This window comes from Ctenopharyngodon idella, chromosome 16 (assembly GCF_019924925.1).
Source record: "Ctenopharyngodon idella isolate HZGC_01 chromosome 16, HZGC01, whole genome shotgun sequence".
Classification (NCBI taxonomy): Eukaryota; Metazoa; Chordata; class Actinopteri; order Cypriniformes; family Xenocyprididae; genus Ctenopharyngodon; species Ctenopharyngodon idella.
In genome coordinates this window covers 3,216,671-3,243,513 of record NC_067235.1, presented here as the reverse complement: position 1 = coordinate 3,243,513, position 26,843 = coordinate 3,216,671, and the positions used below count along the sequence as shown (strand labels likewise).

At 38.9% G+C, this 26,843-nt stretch overlaps 1 protein-coding gene across 2 annotated transcripts; it reads left to right on the top strand.

The window, feature by feature from the left end:
* Positions 1–7,725: 7,725 nt before the first annotated feature.
* On the top strand, positions 7,726–23,332 carry LOC127497219 (E3 ubiquitin-protein ligase TRIM39-like). 2 transcript variants are annotated; one of them, XM_051865553.1, is made up of 7 exons: positions 7,726–7,843; positions 12,499–13,055; positions 14,723–14,818; positions 17,985–18,218; positions 18,432–18,579; positions 21,122–21,148; positions 21,251–23,332. In XM_051865553.1, the coding sequence occupies exons 2-7, from the start codon at positions 12,501–12,503 to the stop codon at positions 21,787–21,789; spliced, it is 1,599 nt and encodes a 532-aa protein (XP_051721513.1). In that variant the 5' UTR covers positions 7,726–7,843; positions 12,499–12,500; the 3' UTR covers positions 21,790–23,332. The 2 variants fall into 2 exon arrangements, with proteins under 2 accessions (XP_051721513.1, XP_051721512.1); XM_051865552.1 differs by lacking the exon at positions 7,726–7,843 and adding an exon at positions 10,676–10,927.
* Positions 23,333–26,843: the final 3,511 nt, after the last annotated feature.

The window sequence follows — 26,843 nt, the reverse complement described above, 5'->3', positions numbered from 1 at the left end:
AGTCAAATACTGAGGCTAGACATCATGAAGAAAGAAGAACATTAGGTGAACACAGTTAGGTGAGACAACTAATGAGGACATTTAAAGCTGTTTCCCTAATAGACCTATTTTGTGTTTGCAAACAGCGATGACGTTCTTGTGGGCAGAGCCTATCTGGTGGCAGAAAGTGACAGTTCTGCAATAGCACTCTATGGAAGCCATGGAATAAAAGGATAAAAAATGTAATTGAGAGTTTAAATTTCTCTTTTAAATCTTTTAAATTTAATTTTAAATCATCTCTCTTTTAAACATTATCGCTGATTATGGCTAATACATTATGTCCCCTATGAACTGTGAATATTTTGTAAATCTGTTGTTTACACCAATGCTTTAACAGTGGACTAATCATTGCAGGTTTCATCAGCTCAGTTTGAGGCTTGCAACCATAAATGTCTGCATTTAGCATCAAAGGGCGTCTTTGACGGCGATATTCTCTAAAAATTAAGACTATCTTTTTTGTATTCTGCTTCTGACATCTAAAAGCATTTTTCTGTTCTTATTCCATGGATTTCGCCCGTTTTCCTGCACTTGTTACCACTGTTTTTCTGCCACTACAATGCGCGCGCAGCTGCAAGTGACGTAGCTGTGACGTCTGCTCCCAAATAATCTATTCCAGCGCCCCAATTACAACCACCCACACATAAACACAAACACCTGCTTTCCTTTTTTTCCCGTAAAATAAAAATTACAGCTATACAGTAGTGAACAAAAGTATTGTCCGGGCCTAGGAAAATTGACATCTTCACCCCTTATTTAAATATTATTAATAATATGTTAAAGATTTTGTAATCGTATTGCGTAGTTGTGCTTTGAGTCGATTGTTTTATTTGTGATAATAACACAATGAAACATGCCAAATTGTGCTGACAATTTTTTTTCCAGGCTGTCATACAAAGAAATCATGAACACATGCAAAAACAATAGAGAAACAACCAAATATTAATAACTGTTCATGTTGTAGTCATTGTATGATTTTTCCTGTCAGCTTTTTTTTTTTTTTTTTGCATAGTAAAATAAAACCTGTAGCTGTAGTTTGCCTTTTCCGACAAATAATTGGCGATAAATACCTTAACCAAGGTTAGTTTTTTGTTCTTCCCACAAATTTTAAATATTTAAAAAAAATAGTTTCCTCATATTTTGAGGAAATAACCCATCTGGACATCACTTTGGCCACTACTGTGTATGTATACAAAAGCTACACAGAATTAACAGCAAAGAAAAAGAGCAACCAGCATTTTTCCAAGTTTTTTTTTTTTTTTTTAAACTTAAAGGTAAAGGTCTTTTTAGGATTATACTGTACTAGATTAAATCCGTATACGTTATGAAAAAGATTTTCACTTTTTTATTATTACAGCTTTCTTTTATTTTTATTACAGTTATTAATTCCAAAATATTTCAGCTACATGAAAAAATACTATAGTAATTCACAGTAAATACTATAGTGTTTTTGAACCATACTATAGTGAAGTACTTTAATTTGTTTTAGTAATTCTATAGTTGCTGTGGTAATATAACAACTATAGTAATATAAACAAATTACTTTACCCAATACTGTACTAAGTTTTCTACAACTACAGGGTATATTGTACTACAATATACACTACAGTTTACTGTAGTAAAAACTAAAGTACACTACAGTATTTATTACAGTTTATCAGTTCACTATAGTTAATATGCTGTAGCATTCATTAACAAAGTGTTGTAAATACTATAATATATACAGTATATTACAATTTACTATAGTATGGCTCAAACACACTATAGTATTTTTTCATGTTGGTGTTTTCATTTATGTTTTTTTGATTGTTTTAATCTGATTCTAATGTCGTGTCGTCTCTTACCCGATGGGCTGTTCTCCACAGCGGCTGCGGCAGGAGAAGCCTCTTGTTCGGAAGCTCCTGGTGGGTCGGTGGTGTTTCCTCCAGCTGTCTGTGTAGAGTTACTCAACATCAGATGAGCATCTGCTGACACTGGACTGCTGGTTTTGATCTCCACTGACTCCATCGCAGGAGAAACGCGTGTGGATATACAGTACCGCTGTCAAACTCTCAGTATGTTTGTTCGCGAGTGTACTGTATCGCTGTCAAACTCTCAGTATGTTTGTCGACTTTATGTCTGGACAAAATACGAGTTTCTGCACAGGTGATTATCTTCGCTACTGCTCGGACTCACTGACTGAACTGAAGCGATCGTTATAGAGCGCGCGGATTTATGTGGGCTCCAGTGTGACGTCACAATCAACCTGTTTGAACGAAGAGCGACTGTTCATTTCTGCTCAGGAAGGATCTTTTATTTTATTATTATTATTTTTTTAATCTAATTTATATAAAATAGGACACCACCTTTATTACAGGGCTTCCGCACTTTGTCCATATAAGGGATTTCATAAGTTTGTTGACTTTATAGGCCTAAGTCATTTGTTTTTTCTGAGAGATGGTATTTAACATCTATATTGTTAATCAGTTGATAGATGACAATGGTCAGTTTTATTCCTTTTTTACAATTCTCCAGAAAATTTGACTTTGGGGCTCGTTAAATGAGTATAATATTGTATTCAATGCCATTCCTGGTGGTACAAAAACTGTTTTGAAAGGAGAGCAAACCTGCTGTAATCCTATTTATTTGTATAACACTTCTGTTTCAATTGAAGGGATTTTGATTACTGATGACAAATTCAATAACCTCTTTGTTCGCAATCACATCAACAGAAAATCTATTCCAGCATCTTCTTTTACAGTGTGTAACCAGGGCTGAAAATGGCTTAGATTCACTGGGGGGACTCTCGGGTAGATTTTTTTTTTTTTTTTACTTTCAATTACTTTTCAGATGTATTTAAATATAAAATATTATATAACCTATAATAACATTAAACAGGCCTATTTCATGTTTCCTCCAAACAATATTTTCTTAATTATCAAGCAGGCACATGAACGGTCAATGAACAACATTTATGAATTGTGTGTGGCACAAACATGTTCATTCAAAAGAATCTCTGCTTGGAGAAATTATTATTTTTTAAAAATCGGTTTGAATAAATGATTCAATGACTCAGTTATAAAGATGTCTCTTGTTTCATTACTAGATGAATCAACGTTTTTGAACAAATCTTTTTAATGAATGTTTCAATAACAAATACATTTTTAACAGTCACTTGTCGCCACCTACTGGTGTAACGATGTAACTGATGCAGTCTTTATTTGAAGCATCAAGTTACTTTCAAAAGGTGATTTACTCTATTTTGTTCACTTGCTTTTGGGATGGGGGACTCGTTGTCTCCTTCGGTTGCCAGGGTGTAGTTTGGGTTTGCTCCTTCGTGAGATTTATTTATTTGTTGTTTGTTGTATTTTTGCAAAAGGGTCCACACAAATAAAGTTGGTTGATAACACAACTGCAATAAAGTAAGGCTACTGGATTAATTTCCTGTCATTTCTTGGAATACAGCCAGGTTTTTCCTAATAGGCATATCTGTACTCACATTTTACACATGAGGAAAACCAATGTTTAGTCAATAATTTAAGAACGTCCATACTTTTAAGTGCTTGATTCTAACTTGTACTTGTACCATGAAAAAGCAGTTCTCGTAATTGTTTACCCAGTTAAGGATATAATTGATGGCTCCTCATTGCATGCTTAGGGCAATGTTAACTTTTTTTCTTTCTTATTTAAATCTATTCTCTTAACAGATTATATATTACAAATTCTTCAACAAGTTAGTTAAAATGTACCACAATAAACACAATAGATGTGATCAATTCTAGTAATGGTGATCATGAGAAGTTTAAAAAGCTTGCTGGATCATCATCATGTTTTCCCCTCTTTTCATCAGTCTTTTTAGTGGTTGTTTTTTTTAGACAATGTTTGACTTTCTCCATAGCGTTTTACTACATTCTCAATAGAATTCAAATGGGTTGCACAGTTTATCATAGGAACGGCTCGTGCAAATCTTATCACACGTTTGGAGCGCACTGGTGAATGCTTATACAGGTGCATCTCAATAAATTAGAATATCATGTAAAAGTTTTTTTTTTCTGTAATTTAATTCAAAAAGTAAAACTTAAATATATTCTAGATTTATTAAACAAAGTAAAATATTTCCAGACTTTTTTGTTTTCATTTTGATGATTACAGCTTGCTGCTCATCAAAATCAAAAAATCAGTATCTTAAATTATTAGAATATTTAATTTCAAGTTCTATTAAATTACCATTCTCAGGGTATAAATACTGGGTTTAGGTCAGTAATCCCAACAGCAGTCATGGGGAAGTCTGCTGACTTGACAGTTGTCCAGAAGACAATCATCAAGACCCTCTACACTGAGGGTAAGCCACAGAGAGTCACTGCTGAAAGAGCTGGCTGTTCGCAGAGTGCTGTGCCAAAGCACATTCATGGAAAGTTGACAGGAGTTGTACAAGTGAAAGGAATGACTGCAGGCTTGAGAAGATTGTCAGGCGAAGCCGATTTAAGAACTTAGGAGAGCTTCAAAAGGAGTGAACTGAAGCTGGAGTCAGTGCATCAAGAGCCACCACACACAGACGTCTTCAGGAAATGGGCTACAACTGTCACATTCCACGTACCAAGACACTTCTCAACCAAAGACAACGTCAGAAGTGTCTTACCTGGGCTAAGGAGAAAAAGAACTGGACTGTTGCTCAGTGGTCCAAAGGAAGAGTGGAGAGGCACAGAAACCATGTTGCTTGAAGTCCAGTGTAAAGTTTCCACAGTCAGTGATGATTTGGGCTGCCATGTCATCTGCTGGTGTTGGTCCACTGTGTTTTCTGAAGTCCACAGTCAACGCAGCCATCTACCAGGAAATTTTAGAGCACTTCATGCTTCCTTCTGCTGACAAGCTTTATGGAGATGCTGATTTCATTTTCCAGCAGGATTTGGCACCTGCCCACACTGCCAAAGGTACCAAAAGCTGGTTCAATGACCATGGTGTTACTGTGCTTGACTGGCCAGCAAACTCGCCTGACCTGAACCCCATTGAGAATCTATGGGGTATTGTCAAGAGGAAGATGAGAGACACCAGACCCAACAATGCAGATGACCTGAAGGCCGCTATTAAAACAACCTGGGCTTCCATTACACCTGAGCAGTGCCACAGGCTGATCGTCTCCATTGATGCAGTAATTCATGCAAAAGGAGCCCCTAAGTATTGAGTACATATACAGTAAATGAACATACTTTCCAGAAGGCCAACAATTCAATAAAAATGTTTTTTTTTATTGGTCTTATGAAGTATTCTAATTTTTTGAGATAGTGAATTGGTTTACAATTAAAAGAACCAAAGACTTAAAGTACTTAAAGTACTTCAGTCTGTGTGCATTGACTTATTTAATACCCGGGTTCCACAATTTGAGTTGAATTACTGAAATAAATTAACTTTTCCACGACATTCTAATTTATTGAGATGCACCTATATAAGCTCCGAACGTGCATTGTATTCAATAGACCTTTATCACACTTCCTATTTCCGGTAAGCGAAGCAGTGTATCGCTATTTCCGGTCCCATCGCAACGCAATCAAAACTAATGGCTGAATTCTCTCGCTGGTGTTACTGCTGGTGTTAATTCTAAACAACAACACCCTTACCTCAGTTTTCATGATTTCAGGACACAACAAGAATAGAGGAAAGCATGGCTGAGACTGATACGACAGGATGAAGATCATTCTTTTAAAATAATATGAGGCGCATACGTTCGTGTGTAGAAGACCTATGCATTTCCAAACTGAGGATGTTTACATCTCATATCTTCAACCTGCTGAAATGATCCTATAAATATATTTCCCTAACCTGTCACAGTCCAGTGCTCGTCTTTTGTGTTTTTCTCTTACTGATCATATTTCATACCTGATAATTTACATTTTTAAATGAATTTGATTTAATGAGAAAATTGTCCTGTCTCTGAAAATGTCCAGATTTTAAAATTATTCCACGGATGCTTATTTTAAGAAGCGTTTATTCAACTAGGTGTTAACATCACATTGAAAATATACATAACCGGAAGAATCGATGCACTGCTTTGACGAGCACTTCCAGTAATCAATTCCGCTGTGATAAAGGTCTATTAATTATTAGCCTGATTCTATGTTTCGGTGTGGGGGTCAGAGTACCGGCAACATGTGACCGACAAGTGTCGGTGAGTAAGGTCATGTGGGTATTTAAATCTAGATCGCGATCTTTTAATGATTAACCATGCAATTTTATTGCCCTATGATTTTGTGCTAAATTTGTATAGTTTTCATAGGCTATGGAGAGAATAAAATACAGAAATCCCTTCACTTCCCTAAAAAATAGAACCAATTTGAACTGGAATGCTGTCGCAGTGTCGCCCCTTTAAATTCACTTCCCAGACGCCGTCCCCTGCGTTATTCCCCATTTATTTCCAGCCCTGTGTATAACATCATCCATTCCACACAAATATCTATTAAAGGCACAATCTGTACATTTTCGCCGATAGAGGTCGCTTATTCAAAACAAAGGCATGGCTTGAAGACGCCTTGATTTCGCGGAATCATGGGAGGTGTTGTCTTCACATCTAAATGTGAAAATAATGTTCACTTTTAATTATATCAAATTTTGCACATATAATTACTATTAATATTATTTTTCTTTATCACAACTCAAATTCTCATATTCAATACATTGTTAATCTTTTTATTACACTTGGCAATTTTTTATTCACAAATGCAAATTTTTGGGTAAGAACCCATTACTGTCATTTTTTCTGGTAGACTATAAGCCTATGTTTTGTCTTTGATGGGCATAAAAAACAAAAAATATTTGAAAAGTAAAAGATTGCTTTCAGTGTTTAACCTTGTATAACTTTAATTTATTTATTTCCACTCTGGCTCTTGTTTAATTTGTATTTTTTTGTGATATATGTCTTGTTTTCTATTGTTCTTGTTGTACATGTGTGTACTTGTTACAATTCATCTAAGTATTTTGGAATTAAAAACAGTACTGAAAACAGTATACAACAAATGCATGCGAGAGATGAGCTATGTTGTTGTACAGGAGTTTTTCTCAATGGATGCGGCTGAGGCTTATATTTCATATTAAAGGCATCAATTCCGTTTTTTATTTTTATTTTTATATACAAATTAAGAAATTACTGTTACTATTAGATTTTTAGTCAAACATTGAAGCTTGAGACCTTTTGAATGATGTAGCCTATAGGTTGTCAAGTTAATTCTTTTACATCAAATCTAACAGAAAAAAAAAAAACATAAATCTAACAGCAACTTTGAACTAATGTAAACAAAGAAGAGCTACTCACAAGTGTCCAAGTCTATAAAATAAAAATAATAATAATAAAAAAGTTCAAGAAGCCTGATTATAGTGTTTCTGCCACAACGAACCCCTTCTACCTTCCTGTGAGCTCTTTCTTTTTCTTTCTTTCAACCTTTCAACCTTTTGTGTTGTTTTACCGGCGGGTCTCCTTCTGCACTGAGACACTATTGTTGACGAGAATTTCATAAATTTGGCGTAGACTAGGCTAATAATAATTTGCGTAACTTGTTCTGACAAGAAAATGAACGAAAGCAACACTCACATAGCCTATGTTAGCTCGATAAATCAGATTTCCCTCAGACGAGCCGCTAAAATAACCATTGAAATTTAAATGGAGATTCATTGGATTCGCAGGGATGAATTAGGAACTGTTTAATATTTATGGGCAGAGCATATGACATCACTGCGGGTGAGTAAAGACTTCAGTGAAAGTGAAACTGGAAACTTCTTCACACAACGTTTCATTTCCGAAACTCTGAAATTAACAATCAAATCTGATATTCACTCACAGGTAAGCGATGAAATGCAAGTTCTCTAGTTTAATAGCACGAAGCATAAGAATGTTGGTAAAATTAAAATCTGTGTTCATGTAAACTGTGAACTGCGTTCATGTGAACTGCAGACAAAATAAACAAAGTTTCGTGAAAACTCCGTTAAACAGAAATGACACCTGGTGTTTACAGATGTTTATTTAGTTGGTTATTTGTTCAAAAAAAGTACACTTCCACTCATTTTATGTGTTGTCTTTTATAAAAGATCTTTTCGTGATGGTATTAAAATGTTGTAAAAAAAAAAACTGTTACATTTGCTGTACTGTGGCGAGACATATCTAGTTTCTGTATTTAGTTTCTTCTGTTTTTTTTTCTACCACTCAATAGTACCCAACTGCGGTGCCACTGAGCTATCTGAAACAACAGACCAGCAGTCTCAGACCAGAAGATAAAGCGTTAGTTCACCCAAAAATGAAATTTCTGTCATTAATTACTCACCCTCATGTCCTTCCAAACCTGTAAGACCTTCGTTCATCTTCAGAACACAAATTAAGATATTTTTGATGAAATCCGAGAGGTATACAGTGGGTACGGAAAGTATTCAGACCCCCTTAAATTTTTCACTCTTTGTTATATTGCAGCCATTTGCTAAAATCATTTAAGTTCATTTTTTTCCTCATTAATGTACACACAGCACCCCATATTGACAGAAAAACACAGAATTGTTGACATTTTTGCAGATTTATTAAAAAAGAAAAACTGAAATATCACATGGTCCTAAGTATTCAGACCCTTTGCTCAGTATTTAGTAGAAGCACCCTTTTGATCTAATACAGCCATGAGTCTTTTTGGGAAAGATGCAACAAGTTTTTCACACCTGGATTTGGGGATCCTCTGCCATTCCTCCTTGCAGATCCTCTCCAGTTCTGTCAGGTTGGATGGTAAACGTTGGTGGACAGCCATTTTTAGGTCTCTCCAGAGATGCTCAATTGGGTTTAAGTCAGGGCTCTGGCTGGGCCATTCAAAAACAGTCACGGAGTTGTTGTGAAGCCACTCCTTCGTTATTTTAGCTGTGTGCTTAGGGTCATTGTCTTGTTGGAAAGTAAACCTTCGGCCCAGTCTGAGGTCCTGAGCACTCTGGAGAACGTTTTCGTCCAGGATATCCCTGTACTTGGCCGCATTCATCTTTCCCTCGATTGCAACCAGTCGTCCTGTCCCTGCAGCTGAAAAACACCCCCACAGCATGATGCTGCCACCACCATGCTTCACTGTTGACTGTATTGGACAGGTGATGAGCAGTGCCTGGTTTTCTCCACACATACCGCTTAGAATTAAGGCCAAAAAGTTCTATCTTGGTCTCATCAGACCAGAGAATCTTATTTCTTACCATCTTGGAGTCCTTCAAGTGTTTTTTCATGTGTCTTGCACTGAGGAGAGGCTTCCGTCGGGCCACTCTGCCATAAAGCCCCGACTGGTGGAGGGCTGCAGTGATGGTTGACTTTCTACAACTTTCTCCTATCTCCCGACTGCATCTCTGGAGCTCAGCCACAGTGATCTTTGGGTTCTTCTTTACCTCTCTCACCAAGGCTGTTCTCCCCCGATAGCTCAGTTTGGCTGGACGGCCAGCTCTAGGAAGGGTTCTGGTCGTCCCAAACGTCTTCCATTTAAGGATTATGGAGGCCACTGTGCTCTTAGGAACCTTAAGTGCAGCAGAAATTTTTTTGTAACCTCGGCCAGATCTGTGCCTTGCCACAATTCTGTCTCTGAGCTCTTCAGGCAGTTCCTTTGACCTCATGATTCTCATTTGCTCTGACATGCACTGTGAGCTGTAAGGTCTTATATAGACAGGTGTGTGGCTTTCCTAATCAAGTCCAAGTCCACAGCTGGACTCAAATGAAGGTGTAGAACCATCTCAAGGATGATCAGAAGAAATGGACAGCACCTGAGTTAAATATATGAGTGCCACAGCAAAGGGTCTAAATACTTAGGACCATGTGATATTTCAGTTTTTCTTTTTTAATAAATCTGCAAAAATGTCAACAATTCTGTGTTTTTCTGTCAATATGGGGTGCTGTGTGTACATTAATGAGGAAAAAAAATGAACTTAAATGATTTTAGCAAATGGCTGCAATATAACAAAGAGTGAAAAATTTAAGGGGTCTGAATACTTTCCGTACCCACTGTATATCTCGTCCATAGACAGCAATATAATCAACACTTTCAAGGTCCAGAAAGGTACTAAAGACATTGTTAAAACAGTCGATGTGACTGCAGTAGTTCAACCTTAATTTTATGAAGCGACGAGAATACTTTTTGTGCGCAAAAACAAAACAAAAATAATGACTTTATCCAACAATCACTTCTCTTCCCTGTCATTATCCATAAGCAGTTGCCCCAGTAAGCACAGTGAAGGCTTCAGTGTTTACACCTGAATGCCGGCTCAGTTTTGGCCAAAGCTGATCACGTGAGCAGCATGACACATGCGTGTGATGCTGACGCAGGAGTCGGCCAATAATGAGTCGGCGTTCTGACATAGAACCTGGAAGTGCTGGATGTAAACAACGTATGAGAATGACACAGAAGAGAAGAGATTGTTGAATAAAGTCTATATTTTTGTTTTGTTTTTGCGCACAAAAAGTATTCTTGTCTCTTCATAACATTAAGGTTGAACCACTGTAGTCACATGAACTGTTTTAACGATGTCTTTAGTACCTTTCTGGACCTTGAAAGTGTCAGTTAAATTGCTGTCTATGGACGAGTCATACACCTCTCGGATTTTATCAAAAATATCTTAATTTGTGTTCTGAAGATGAACGAAGGTCTTACGGGTGTGGAACAACATGAGGGTGAGTAATTAATGACAGAATTTTCAGTTTTGGGTGAACTAACCCTTTAAGGGCGAAGCTTATAGGCTCAGTGTGGTTAGGGTTAGTGGTGGAGGCAGGTTAGACATTCTTTGTCTTTGATATAAACAGTGGCACATCATTTATGTTAGTTATAATAGTATTTGACATGCAACATCCATTCAGTGCACTCAATTATTCAGTGCACTTAACTATCAAAATTCCTCTCTTCAGCAATGTAAATTACAGTATCTCACAGAAGTGAGTACACCCCTCACATTTTTGTAAATATTTTATTATATCTTTTCATGTGACAACACTGAAGAAATGACTCTTTGCTACAATGTAAAGTAGTGAGTGTACAGCTTGTATAACAGTGTAAATTTGCTGTCCCCTTAAAATAACTCAACACACAGCCATTAATGTCTAAACCACTGGCCACAAAAGTGAGTACACCCCTAAGTGAAAATGTTCAAATTGGGCCCAAAGTGTCAATATTTTGTGTGTCCACCATTATTTTCCAGCACTGCCTTAACCCTCTTGGCCATGGAGTTCACCAGAGCTTCACAGGTTGCCACTGGAGTCCTCTTCCACTCCTCCATGACGACACAGAGCTGGTGGATTTTAGAGACCTTGCACTCCTCCACCTTCCGTTTGAGGATGCCCCACAGATGCTCAATGAGATTTAGGTCTGGAGACATTCTTTAGCAAGGCAGTGGTCGTCTTGGAGGTGTGTTTGGGGTCGTTATCATGTTGGAATACTGCCTTGCGGCCCAGTCTCCGAAGGGAGGGGATCATGCTCTGCTTCAGTATGTCACAGTACATGTTGCCATTCATGGTTCCCTCAATGAACTGTAGCTCCCAGACCATGACACTCCCACCACCATGCTTGACTGTAGGCAAGACACACTTGTCTTTGTACTCCTCTCCTGGTTGCCGCCACACACACTTGACACCATCTGAACCAAATAAGTTTATCTTGGTCTCATCAGACCACAGGACATGGTTCCAGTAATCCATGTCCTTAGTCTGCTTGTCTTCAGCAAACTGTTTGCGGGCTTTCTTGTGCATCATCTTTAGAAGAGGCTTCCTTCTGGGACGACATGCAGACCAATTTGATGCAGTGTGCGGCGTATGGTCTGAGCACTGACAGGCTGACCCCCCACCCCTTCAACCTCTGCAGCAATGCTGGCAGCACTCATACGTCTATTTCCCAAACACAAACTCTGGATATGATGCTGAGCATGTGCAACTTCTTTGGTTGACCATGGCGAGGCCTGTTCTGAGTGGAACCTGTCCTGTTAAACCGCTGTATGGTCTTGGCCTCCATGCTGCAGCTCAGTTTCAGGGTCTTGGCAATCTTCTTATTGCCTACACCATCTTTATGTAGAGCAACAATTCTTTTTTTTAGATCCTCAGAGAGTTCTTTGCCATGAGGTGCCATGTTGAACTTCCAGCGACCAGTATGAGAGAGTGAGAGCGATAACACCAAATTTAACACACCTGCTCCCCATTCACACCTGAGACCTTGTAACACTAACGAGTCACATGACACCGGGGAGAGAAAATGGCTAATTGGGCCCAATTTGGAAATTTTCACTTAGGGGTGTACTCACTTTTGTGGCCAGCGGTTTAGACATTAATGGCTGTGTGTTGAGTTATTTTGAGGGGACAGCAAATTTACATTGTTATACAAGTTGGACACTCACTACTTTACATTGTAGCAAAGTGTCATTTCTTCAGTGTTGCCACATGAAAAGATATATTTACAAAAATGTGAGGGGTGTACTCACTTCTGTGAGATACTGTATATATTCTTGTTATTTTGACAGTCATGGCATCCTTCAGTGGTCCAGCACTCAATGAGGAGCTCCAGTGCTCCATCTGTCTGGAAGTGTTCACTGATCCAGTCACCACTCCATGTGGACACAACTTCTGCAGAACCTGCCTGAGCAAGTTCTGGACAAACACACAGACCTGCTTCTGTCCATTCTGTAAAGAAACATTCAGCAAAAGGCCTGATCTCAAGATTAATACAACACTCAGAGAAGTTGCGCAACACTTTAAGGAGAAGCTCAATCTAGGAGAATCTGAGGGGTTCTGTGACATCTGTGATGAAAGAAAGCAAAAAGCTGTAAAGACCTGCCTGATGTGTCAAAGCTCTTACTGTGACTCTCATCTGGAGCCTCATCGCAGGGTCCCACGTCTAAACAAACACACACTGATCAACGCTGTGGAAAATCTGGAGGATTATATATGCCAGAAACATGAGAGACCTCTGGAGCTGTTCTGCAGAGATGATCAGACGTGTGTTTGTCTGTTCTGCACTGAAGGAGAACACAGGACTCACAACACTGTTCCTATAGAGGAGGAGAGTCGAGAGAAGAAGGCAAGAATTAGAAGCAAAACACTTTAAAGGCCCGGGTATACTTCATTTTCCACGTTTCACTCTGTCTCGTGCACAGTTGAGAGCGCAAGCCTTTTTTAAAGTATACTTCTTTGGCCGAAAGTGTGGAAAGACATTGCGGACAGTGTGTGCGTACGTCCACGGGCCCTCCTAATGATGTAAATTACGTCACAAGGACAGTGCACAGACTGTTGCGGAACGTGGACGGCGAAGTATACTTTGGGCTTTTACCCTTATAAGCTAATCACATTGGCTGCTCCTAAGAGTAGTCAGTAAGCGTAGAAAAGTAAGAGTGTAATTTTTTTTTTTTAATGAAATGTTATAACACTATATTCCCTGAAGTAGTAACAAAAAATATGCACTTTTGGAAGGAATTTAGGTCCTTTAGGTCTTAGATCTTATTTATGTGCAAATTTCTCTATTTCATTTGTTTAGGCAAACCTTTGGAACTTCACTACAGTAAAAATCTACACTTCTCTAAGTTGAAGCATAAAGAAAATATTAAAATTTATGATGCATTTGGTACAGATTGCTGCCATCTGGTGAAAAAAGATCAATAACATTTCTTCATGTCAGGTCAAAATCATGTTATGACTATCCCGCAGACTCAATCGCAACAACAGCTGTCAATCCCCGTTTTTATAGCATCAGAAAATTTACTAAAACCAAACTTACTGGGAAAACGAACACTTGAACATACGTCTGCGTGAGGAGAACTACCTAAAATGACAGAAACCATCTCTGGAAAAAAATTATTTGAAGTGTAATTGGATTTTTTTATTTGGCTCGCGTCACATTACATGATTACATGGAGAGGGTGGGGTTTAAGACCTATACTGCAGCCAGCCACCAGGGGGCGATGGAAAACTTTTGCAGCACTCTTGTAATTCACACTGCACAGATGCCGACCAATGCAGACAATCACCAGATTATACTATGTCACTTGTCTGACATTCCAGGACCCAACAAACGCAAACAAGCACAGAATCATGATTTAGAATTACAAATGAAGTCCCTTTTTGCTTGTTCAGATTGCATATCTAAATAAAATCACCAAGTTTTGAACGACACAGATTACATCTAAAAATAAATAAATAATAAATAAAATGAAAGCTTATATGGGTTAAATACATGTGAAATGTATCTTTTCTGTGTTGTGGTGGTGCAGAGGATTTTGAAGGACTCGTCCCTTTTTGAACAGCCAATAGTATTTCATTATATCTGCTAAAATCTGATTATGTCAACTTTTAAGAATACAGTGTTATCTTCAAGCTGAAAGACATGGACTAATACCTACAAACATTTTAATTCATGGAGTCTTTAAGATTTTTTTTTATTTTTTATCATACAATGGAAGTTAAAGCCAGGCTCACACTACTGGAGTTTTAGGCCAATTTATATATGTTTACATCCGCTACGCCATGAGATTACGTGAGGTGCTCCTCTGGGCATGATATAATCTTAAAAATATACTGTAGTGTGTGCTGCACTACAGTTTTCAAATCTTGTAGTGTGTGCATGTTTATTTGCGAGAATAAAATCTGTGAAGATTCTCCTTATGTGTGTACTGCAACCAGATTTCACAGTTGGTTAGGATTTTAAAACTCTTGTATTGTGAGCCTGGATTAACTGTTTTTCTCTCTATGTAGAATCAGCTGGTTCAGACACAGACAGACATTCATCAGATGATCCAGGACAGAATGAAGAAGATTCAAGAGATCCAGCACTCAGTAAAACTTAGAAAAGTGAGTGGAAGATAAATAATGTAAAACTGATAATGCATTATAGTATTTCAATCTGCTTAATAAAGGTTGCCTATCAGTCAGTCATGTTCACCGTTACGTTAGAATGACTGACAAATTGGGATCTCGCCTGTGAGCCCAATCACCCTCGAGTGGTAAGACGCCACTTTTTTTTAAGACGCCACTTCGTCTGTGCATTTCTGAATGTGGTCGTTTCCTGTCCTCATCTGATGGCCACATTCGCTGTCCCACATGCCTGGGCATAAGCATGCTGAGACAGTGTTCATGGGTGGCTCATGTACTCGTCATGAGAACATGACCATGTCGGCACGCTGGTCATGACTCGCCTTTCTTGTAAAGGCACACCCACGGCACAACACTTTGAGCTCTTCTGCCGGGTCGTGTGCCATTCTCTAGCCTGTTGTTCCCGCTCCTCTAGCGTGTTGTGTGCCGTTAAGCTACTAGGTGATAGGTTGTCACGGCAACCCATCACGTCAAATTTGTGCCAAAATCAGCTTCAAAAGTTTTTCCTCTCTCACTATCCTCAATGGTGGGGAAATGTGGGGGTTTGCAGGGATTCCCCAGATGGAATGTGCAATTTCTGTGCATTTATGTCCGCAAAGTGCTGCCACCTGGAGGGGTCGTCTGCAACTCCCGTCCAGCACCTGTGAGATGACAGCAGCTCTTGGCTGCTAAGGCTTACAGTGCCACAGGACAGACCGCCTCCGCCCGGCAAGCAATGGCCACCCTGCAAATCCACCAGGCTAAAGCACTCATAATGCACAAGGGTAGTTATGAACTGGGTTTGATGCAGGAATTGAGCATTGCGTATGACCTTGAAAAACACAGCGCAGGCCCTAGGCCAGACGATGTCCACCTTGGTGGTCCAGAGGTTAAACCTTGCAGAGTTTCGAGATGTCAACAAAGTACTTTCTCGATGCTGCCATCTCGCAAGGTGGCCACTTTGGCCACACTGTCGAGGAATGTGTCCAGCACTCTCAGCAGTCCAGAAGCGGGCTGAGGCAATAAAGAGCCTGCCCTGACGTGACCTCTGCTACCAGACTGTAGCTCACTGTCCCTCAGTCTGCTCGTTGTCAAGGGCGTCCATCCCCCTGTGGCCAAAAAAAAGAGAAGCGCTCCGGCTCGGCCAGCTCAGTGACGTCGAGTCCCCTGCTTTCAGTTGCCGCTAAATCCTCCAAGCAGTCGGCAAAACACTAACCCCCGAGACGGGCGACCCAGAGATGGAGGGAGCTGCTCTTCCCCCGGAGGAGGGCCAGGTGGAAAATCTTTTGATGTTTCTTAAAGAGTTAATTTCTGTTCCTCTACTGGCCTCACGGCCTGCGGTACCCAAATTATCAATAATTTGGGTTGGATACGTGCCCCGGCCTGGATACGTGCCCAAAGTTCCCACCACTCCCTTCAGGGACCAGGTGGTGAACTTGCAAGCGCTGCCCCCCTGAGAAGGCAGACCCAGTCATTGCTGTGTCCCGTTTGAGTCTTGCCTTTGTACGTGGACCGTGGACCAAGCTTCAGGACCTCAGAATAGCTCTTTGTCTGCTTTGGAGGCCAGCAGAAGGAAAAGGCTGTCTCCGAACAGAGGTTGGCCCACTGGATAGTGGATGCCATCATCTTGGCGTACCAGTCCCAAGGCAAGCCATGCCCCCTTGGGGTGAGGGCTCACTCCACCGGGCGACACCTAACACATTTACGAGATTCTACAATCTCCAAGTGGAGCCGGTTTCTTCCTGTGTGTTGGGTACAAACAGAAATAATGTGCGGGAGGGCTAGCTCGGTGTCTCATTTGCAGCGCCATTTCCCTCTAATGACGGGATACAAGCACCTTTTTTGCTCCCCAGTTGAGTTGCCCATCTGGCAAACTCTGGATGAATTCCTCCAGCACCCTTCATGCTGGTCTAGCACTTGTGTGTATGCCCGGTTGGTCAGACCTTGTGCTAGACTAGGTGCCCGTATGTATTTATTCCCCCTCTGTGATCCCATATGTGTATTCTTCCACGGTACAACTTCCCTGTTGGTGAGCCCGCGTCTTTCCCACAACAGAGTCCAACTCTGCCATCTCTGTAATGGTATTGACAATATCCCTGACAAGGCATGATATACCACAGAGATTTTCCATATGTAGCACTGCCCTAATGGCCAGTCCATATATGTAACTCCACATGGTACCTCCCAACGGACAGGATGTGGTCTCTGTAGCGTCCCTTTCCGTTTGGAATAGGCATGCTACCCCAGTGTTATCCAATTATTCATGCTGAATAGGGTGTAAGAAGGAACTCAGCGATCGACGTTCCCTGCGTAAAGCCCTGTCCTTTTCCTGCCCCATCAGGTGCGGGGGGACTAAGCGGCTTACATAGGGCGCTGGGGCACTGGGACTGATAGGGAACGTCTAGGTTACTAAAGTAACCCCCTTTCCCTGAAGTAGGGAACGGAGATATTACATCCCTTCGCCACAATCCCTGTGCCACCGCTGAACGTCTGGTACACCGTCTCGGCTCCTTAGCGTAAAACTTAATGTGTGAGCGTTTGCACGCTGCCTTTATATTCGTATGTACGGGGAGTGGCTTGCAATGCAAATCTCACTGGCCAAATGATGTATCATTAACAAAATGAGGAGCATGTTCAAATGATCTATCCAACCAACCTGTCATTAGCAATTACCACGTCTATCCTATCAGCATGAGAAGAAGCGTATATATATATATATACACTGTTGACTTACCTACATTTCTCAACAGTTTCTCAGCATCCCTCCACCACCCCAACTCCTCACTCTTGGCTTGTTCCTACCACAGCCAGGAATACAGGGGGAGTACTCTGGATTCGGGCCAAATACCGAGCTCGGAGCTCTCTCCTCGGACAGCACGCCAAATACGCATATTTTCTATCTGACTTATTTGTAAGTGTGAACTCGTGAATGTTCATTGGCCTGTTTTGTTACCACTCAAAGGTGATTGGGCTCTCAGGCGAGATCCCAATTCGTCAGTCGTTCTGACATAATGTATTAAATGGATAAAATTAAATATTATTATATGGATAAAACACATTTCAAATAACATGAGGTCTGTATGATTACAAAATTTGTAATTTTAAATGAACCCTTTAAATATACATGGAAATACTTAAAAGATGAATTTGCTAATCGATCTCATAGAGAAACACAGAGGAAGAGAAATCATCCAGTGTTGAGCTCTTCACTGACCTGATCCACTCCTTTGAGAGATGTAAGTCTGAGCTGCTGAAGATGATGGAGGAACAGCAGAAAGCAGCAGAGAAACAGGCTGAAGATCTCATTAACGAGCTGCAGCAGGAAATCACTGAGCTGAGGAAGAAAAACACTGAGCTGGAGCAGCTCTCACACACTGACGATCATCTGCACCTCCTACAGGTATATGAACATCTGTCTCATCAGTCATAATGTAGAATATTACAGGACAAACACTGTTCCCAAACCTGGTGGACCTTTTTTTTTTTAAACCAATCTTTTAGAAATTGTACAAAAGTGAATCAAACTGTAATAAAGTCAAATTTTAAAAATGAACTGTGTTAGAAATGTATATATTTAAATGTACATATTTAACAGTCCTCTCTCCTGCTGTAGATGTACTTATCCCTGTGCAGTCATCCACACACAAAGAACTGGACTGAGATCAGGATTGACTCTGATGTGAATGTGAACTCACTGCATAGAGCTCTGACACAACTGAAGAAAACTCAAGAGACACTAAATGAAAAACTCAGTCAAAATGGTATGTGATTATCAAACACAGTAGATTTTTTTTGTCAGTAACTAAGACATTTTTTGCAAGGAATATTCTGGATTAAATCCAATTTAAGATCAGTTTGTAAATGATCACACTGTAAAGTTCAATCCATGTTAACTCATGTTAAATCAGTACTACTTTAACAACAGATACAGACTGTAACTATCTGTGTACAAACTATAAAAAAACTATAATCTGTCTAAAAAAAGTTCCCCCGTCACAAGGACAATTTAGACACTTTACAGCTCAAATAACAAATTTTTTACTGAATTATTGATAGAGCTTTGATAAAAAGTAGGGGTGTAATGGTACATGTATTCATCCTAAACCGTCACGGCACGGACATCACGGTTCAGTGCATACAGTCAGATGGCGAATACAGTCAATCACAGGCAATCCATACTACAATTTAGAAGGGGGCACACAAGGTAATGCATTGTAGCCTAACCACTTTTAACCAGCATTAACCAGCAATAATCGCAACAAGCTCTGTGTTTTGTTACTTTCGATAAGAAACAAAATGTCATCTTTCAGATTCTGTCCATTTTATCACGAAATTCAAACAATAAATGCCATTTTGACGCTTTTTGATGTGGCGTAACAGATCGCTGTATAGGCGCCTCATCTCAAACAGCAGCACAGAGTGTGAGTGAACCCAATCATCTCTTCCTCTTCACTAGTAGTTACAGAATGAACATGAATGAACATCTGAAGGTACAGTATGTGGAAAGATACAGAACAACTTACTGAAATGTATCATATCTCGTGTAATCACTCAATCTGTGTTTTAACCGCGGAAAGACGTCAATAAAACAGCTCGTAAACAGTATGCCACATAGTATTACATTTACCTCAGAAAAGCTATTCAGTGTCCACAGCTTGTTAGTTCGCTAGAGAAATGAACTCTTTCACTAAATATAGTATGCAGTATATTAGCAAATATATTAATTATATTTTACTTAACCTGTTAGTGATATCTTAATTATTTAATGTATGTTTAAATAAATCCGTCATGAAAACAAGTTATGACAACCACTGTGTAAATGATAATATTTCAACAACGAATTGGAGAAACATATAATTAGATATTGAAGTTAATGCACAAACTGCCTTATGTGCAATTTACATGTTTACATACATTTTTTATTATTATTACTTAAGCATTGATGATTAGGCTATATCTAAAAATAAATAGCAACTGAATTCAATAGTTTAAGGTCTGTTTTTAATTGTAACCTTTAATATTATAGTTTTTTTTTAATAATATTAATATTATTTAATATTATAATGTAGAAGTAAGGACTCCCTTTATAGTTCACAGCATTAGCAGAAGGTAGATTTTTTTTATCCTTAAAAATGTTTTAATTATAATTGAATGAATTTAAAGACAGAGACACGGTTTGTTCAGTAAACCAAAAAATGTCAAGTTTTCTCACCCTGCTGTACCAAACCCATTCTGAACGGTGACTTCAAAACTGAGGTACATACCAAACCGTCATTTTTGTGTACCGTTACACCCCTAATAAAAATACAAGCTTCATATTTCTTCTCTTAAAGGGTTAGTTCACCCAAAAATGAAATTTCTGTCATTAATTACTCACCCTCATGTCGTTCCAAACCCGTAAGCCCTTTGTTCATCTTCAGAACACAAATAAAGATATTTTTGATGAAATCTGAGAGATATATGACTCTTCCATAAACAGCAATTTAACCGACACTTTCAAGCTCCAGAAAGGTACTAAAGACATTGTTAACAGTCGACGTGACTGCAGTGGTTCAACCTTAATGTTATGAAGAGACGAGAATACTTTTTGTGCACAAAAACAAAACAAAAATAACGACTTTATTCAACAATCTCTTCTCTTCTCTGTCATTATCCTTAAGCAGTTGCCCCAGTAAGCACAGTGAAGGCTTCCGTGTTTACGTCCGAATGCCGGCTTAATATTGGCCACGACGCATGCGTGTGATGCTGACGCAGGAGCCGGCCAATAATGACTCGGCGTTCGGACGTAGAACGAGAATGACACAGAAGAGAAGATATTGTTGAATGAAGTCATTATTTTTTTGTTTTTGCACACGAAAAGTATTCTCGTCGCTTCACAACATTAAGGTTGAACCCCTGCAGTCACGTTGACTATTTTAACAATGTCTTTAGTACCTTTCTGGACCTTGAAAGTGTTGATTATATTGCTGTCTATGGACGAGTCATATACCTCTCGGATTTCACCAAAAATATCTTAATTTGTGTTCTGAAGATGAACAAAGATCTTACGGGTGTGGAACGACATGAGAGTGAGTAATTAATGACAGAAATTTCATTTTTGGGTGAACTAACCCTTTAAATCCTCAATGTTTGCCCCATAGACCTCCATTGTAAGTATATTTAATGTAAAATCATTCTACATTCTGTTTTATAAAATCAGGGATAAGCAACATGCCACTGATTATGTCAATAGAGATATACTCACTGTTAATCTAAAATATTCCTATAAATAATTCATCATTGTATTATCATCTGTGCCCACAGGGTTGAAGTGGACTCAGAAGTATGCAGGTACAGTGTGATTGACACCATTTTAAAAAAATATATATATATTTCAATTCTTTGTTTATTTGATTGTTCTGATGTTGACTGATAATGTCTGATCTCTCTCAGTGGATGTGACTCTGGATCCTGATACAGCGAATCCATATCTCATCCTGTCTGATAATGGAAAACAAGTCAGTCATGGAGACACTGAGCAAGACGTCCCAGAAAACCCAAAGAGATTTTATGAGGGTCTTTGTGTTCTGACAAAGAAGGGATTCAGTTCAGGGAGATTTTACTATGAGGTGCAGGTGAAGGGAAAGACTAAGTGGGGTTTAGGAGTGGCCAGAGAATCCATTGACAGGAAGGGGAGGATCACAATGAGTCCTGAGGGTGGAATCTGGATTCTGGGTCTGACTGATGACAATGAATATATAGTTTGTGATAATCCATCTGTCTCTTTCCCTCAGAGTGTGAGACCTGAGAAGATGGGTGTGTTTGTAGATTATGAGGAGGGTCTGGTCTCTTTTTATGACGTGGGCTCCAGCTTTCATATCTACTCTTTCACTGGTCAGAATTTCACTGAGAAACTCTATCCATACTTTAACCCAGCCGATAATGATGAAAGTAAAAACTCAAGTCCACTGGTCATCTCACCAGTCAGTTAAAATGAACAGATAAACCTGGAAAGATTATGGACCATGAAATTCCTAAATGAGATGTTCATTTACACAAACGGAAGCTCATTTCTATAAATATTGAAAATTTGTGACTTGATGTGCAGATATTGTAAAGGCACAATATGTAAAAAAATTTTGGATTAAAATATCCAAAAACCACTAGAACAGTGTTATATATTTTGTTAACTGTGTACTTACATTATCCCAAATGCTTCCAAGAATGTTTAAATCCAGAGAAATAAGCAATTTTAACCAGGACTCGGACCATGTCCGTGCGTCGCCTATCAATGAAATCATACCTGCGTTACCCTCGGTTTCTGGTTTTATTTTGTAGAAACCATGGAAACAGCAAAGACGCTTTAATATATTATATGTTTTATTAGACAGGTGAGCAACTGTTTGGATACATTCATCAACAGAAAACTAATCATGTTTTATAGCTCAACACAGCAAGTCTTATTGTTTGAATCTCGTTTCCTTGATTTACAAGTGTCTCATAGTAGCCGCCGAGCGAACGCACAGAGTAGCAATATAACAACTTTCAACACATGTAATGACTGAGACAAATCAGACACAATTATTTGTCACATTTAACAAATAATCTTTAAAACTCACTCTGGGGTCTGCGGAACCCTCCCCCAACGAGCCAACTTGGGCAAGGGCCTCAGTTACCATGGACACCATCTGATAAGACTTAGTTTATTGCCTAAAACTATGTAGCCACGTGGAAAAGCAGAGGCCATAGAAAACCCATAGTCCTCAAAACAGACTTTCCTGCATTAATTTATAGATTAACTGATCTATAAATGAACATGCATCCCAGGACATTGTGTTTATGATTATGGCTGTTTTGTGTAGTGTATTTTGTATGGTATTTTTGTTTTATGCATATTGTATGATAAGAACCAATGGTTAGCGTAAACTCACCTAAACCAAGTTTGGTGCCTATGAGTTTGTATTTTGAAGATTTAAATGCTTGTGTATATATGTTGATACCTGTGCAACATATCAGTATTACAAGAGTCTTTAATAGTTTCTTCTCCATCTGTAACCAATCCAGTTACATCTGCAAACGATCTGCTTAAGACAAAGGATCGTAAACTTTGCTTTCGGAAGCTCGAGTATGATTGGCCCATTGACCCAGAGGAGGAGAGGCCAGCACCAGAGGTTGAAAGCCAGCGCACAGTGCTCCTCTCTCTTTCTCTTGCCTGCTCTGACTGAAACTGCATCTGCGGGGTGTTGCCTGCTCCTCAACAGCTTAAGCATTTTGCAAGTATCGTACATTTGAACACTAAACAGCGATGTAGTATTAATTTGTGAACGCCTTTGTTAGCAAAGGTGCTTTATTACTGAGAAAACTGATGGTCCTTCCAGCTTGTTTAATTGACTCTTCTCATTGCTTCATTCCCGTTATGATATGGTTCCAATTCATTTCCACTCTCTCATTTCCTATGTATGCGTGAATTGTATGTTTGTGTTTGTTAGTTTAGTTATGTGTTCGTGATTTAATTAATAAAACTTGTGCACAATACATATTTGGTTCTGCCTCCCTGCCTGCTAATAACTGTCACTTAAATTATCTTGATTTTCTTACAAGCTCTAAGCACTGTAAATGCTAAGGAAGAATTATTTTTCTGTGGCCATGAAAAATACCCTTCTCTTAGAATTAATTAATAATCAATACTGAGTGTTCACAGAATGAACTGATAGATTATAATTTTAATGTAGCTAAATCAAGTTAATCTGATTACCTGATTCAAATATTCATAATTAATCATAATGAATAATCATACTGAGTTATGAATAATTATTAATATTTCCCCTTTGAGCTAAAATATCGCTACACACAAATGTATCTAATATGATAAACAGTGCTGTTACCCCTCATACGCTTGAAGAAACGAAAGTGGCGACTGTGGCATACTAAAAGCTCTACTGCTGTCGAGCTGCGTGTCGCGCCCGTCTCTCATTAGCAATCGCTCCAGCGGCCTCGTTCAGCTCCCACATCACTCCGCCCTGCTCTGCTTCATACCACAGTAACATTAATAATCTCATCCATGAACATGATTTCTGCCCAAGTCCCATCTGATTCTTTTCCACCGGCTGTAGACGTGAAGACAACACCTCCCATGATTCTGAGAAATCAAGTTGTCATCAAGCTAGTAACTTAGTTTTCGCTATAAGTCACCCGCGCACTCAGAGGATCCCCCTATTCTTGACTACTTTTCAGTCAGATTTGTAAATTCAGTTCACTGGAGACTCGCTCCGAACGGATCATTGAATAAGTGAGTTGTTGACTCGAGAACAGCTGCAATCTGATCAGTTCAATTCGCGAATGAATTGTTTGATGTGATTTGCGAACCGATTTAACAGGAAGATTAAAAAAATCAGTTTGTGCACGAATCGGACACCGCTTTTGCGTCTCTTGAACGAAGTTCGAAATACATGACCAGTGATATACTGTTAGTCAAGTCAAGTCACCTTTATTTATATAGCGCTTTTAACAATGCAGATTGTGTCAAAGCAGCTTTACAGTGATAACTGGTATATAATTTTGGCTGCACAGCAGCTCTTAAAGAAAATGGTGTCATTATCCATCTTAAGTAAATTCAATATTGATTGATTCCGATGTAAGAATCAGTCGTTATTAATTTAGTTAATTTATCTATATCAGCACTGGAGTAAACAGTGATATCATCCAGCTCAGTTCAGTTCGCATACAATGGTGTCAATGCAGGCAGATCAAAACACTGTTGAATATCAAATGTCCCCAACTAAGCAAGCCAAACAATTGATGAACAACCGATGCTGCCCACACTGTAACAGACACTGCCTGTCACATGGTTTCTCATGGTTTTTATTGTCAGTGCTATGTTCATCCCGGCCACTAGGGGACACCAGTAGCACACATCCATTTTGAATAAAAGAGGAAGCAATAGAGTAAGAGGTAGATTCAGTTTGATTTACCACATGGGGTGCTTTTCAATATCCATCCTCGTTTCCTCGCTCCTCCGTCCTCCGTCCTATGACCCGGAAACCAATTGAACTCAGCCATCTTGAAGGACATCTCAATTTTCTAATTGTGCCACGAGGAGGCGAGGAATGGGGAGTGAGGAAGCTTCCTGAGGAGTCATGAGTAAGGATACACAGGTGTATCCTTTGCGGAAGTCTTTCTCGTTGAAAAACCTGACGCACATATAAATTCTCCTCTCCCTTTATATCTGTCACAATAATTTAAATGTATGCTTTACTTTTGCAGTTTAAATAAACTTTACATCTCACATATTTCATCGTGGCATCTTGCTTTATTAATAATGATTATAATTTTTTCAAATAAATAAACTACAACATATGGGTAGATCCCTCAAGTACGCTTTGAAGTGACGCTAAAGGGAGAGAGGATATATCATTTCACTTGATTCAATTCCTCCGTCCTCGCATCCTGAAGGGGCGGAGCTAAGACGCGAGGAAAGGAAACGAGGATGCACAAATAAGAATTGAGAAGCACCCATGGTATCTGCTGTTCTCACTAACAATCCTGGCTTGAGAAATGTTTGGTTTGCTGCTCAACTGTGAGTTTATTGTTATTTATCTTTTGCTTTTGTGAAGAGTTTGTGATGTTCATTGTTTGGGTAAAGGTTACTTTTTTGAATGTTTTGGATGCTATGTTTGTTTGGTTTGTAAAAAAGTTAATGAGTTGTTTTCTTTTGTAGAGGATTTTTGTTACACATGAACTTACACTGCCCTTGAGGAGTGCTGAATTTGGAGCTTGCTTGGGTACTGTTGTGCAACTGCCCAAGGATTTTGTTCAAAGAATCCAGGCCTACAACAAGAAGGACTTATAATACTACCTTTCATCATTTCATCGATTCCTACCATCTACAGATGAGACTGTTCTTTCTAATGACTGCTCACCTTACCAAACCAAATCATTCATCAACATCTTTGGTGGACATTTCATGCTCATACACCCACACCATTACTTTGGACTTGACTATTTATTTATTTATTTATTTATTTGATCATTTAATGTGATGGAAGTTTATTTGTTTTGTGTTATTGAAGATTTGTGTTTTGTAAATAATTCAATATATGCTGGAAAAAAAAAAAAATTTTTGTTGTCATTTGTTTATTCATGCATTCATGACCCAAACCTGAACACAATATCCAAAAGGGTATATTGCAAGATTGATTCCCCCTCATTCCCCTGTAGCAGGCCTAGTTTGAAATAGCTGGGCCATTTCCTCTCAATAACAAAACAAACACTCAACAAAACTGAGAAAATAGCAAGCATTTTTTTCTTAAAATAAAGCATTAGAAAAGCATCTGATCATAGCAATTTGGATAAGTTTGCACAAGCTCTTCCATTCGGCACTCTAGTAAAGTCACGTCAGGTTTATTTATATTGCACTTTATTCAATAGATTGTTCACTTTGGCAAGCTGTTCTGAACTCCCAAAACAAACTCCAAACAATCTTCGTTTTGGCCTGATTTTGTCTGAAATGACGTCACAGTAGTTTGTTCTTTGATTTTGCTTGAAGTATATCGGGGCCTATAATGCCTATAAAAAGGACTTTTCTCCTTTAATTCATAGATAAACCTTTCTATGAATGAACATGCAGACTATACCCGGGATATGGTGTGTATCATTACTGTTTTGTATATTGTCTTTTTGTATTGTATACTCTGTTTTATGCATGCCTTATAATAGAATAATTCGATAATGTACCTTTTCCTACACAGTTCATCCTAATCCTATACCCTCTAAATACAATCCCTTCAGATGTGTACAATCATGTACGCAATTTTCCTATGTAATCATATGTTCGTTTATAGTGTTTCGCCTAAGTATCAATCTAAACTCTTATATCTAAACTCTTATATCCAAACTCTTTGAATGAATGTTTTAGTATTACTTAAGATCGCACATAGGGGTGGGTGATATACGGGTAGACACAATTAACTGGTAGAAATTTGTCACCCGGTAGAGATTTTGGACTACCGTCTCTATCGGGGTTACGCTCACATGATGTTGATATGCT

Coding starts and splice junctions, on each gene's coding strand:
- LOC127497219 (XM_051865553.1), top strand. CDS start 12,501: ATGGCATCCTTCAGTGGTCCAGCACTCAATGAGGAGCTCCAGTGCTCC. Junction 13,056..14,722: donor AGGAGAGTCGAGAGAAGAAG/GCAAGAATTAGA, acceptor CTCTCTATGTAG/AATCAGCTGGTTCAGACACA. Junction 14,819..17,984: donor ACTCAGTAAAACTTAGAAAA/GTGAGTGGAAGA, acceptor TCGATCTCATAG/AGAAACACAGAGGAAGAGAA.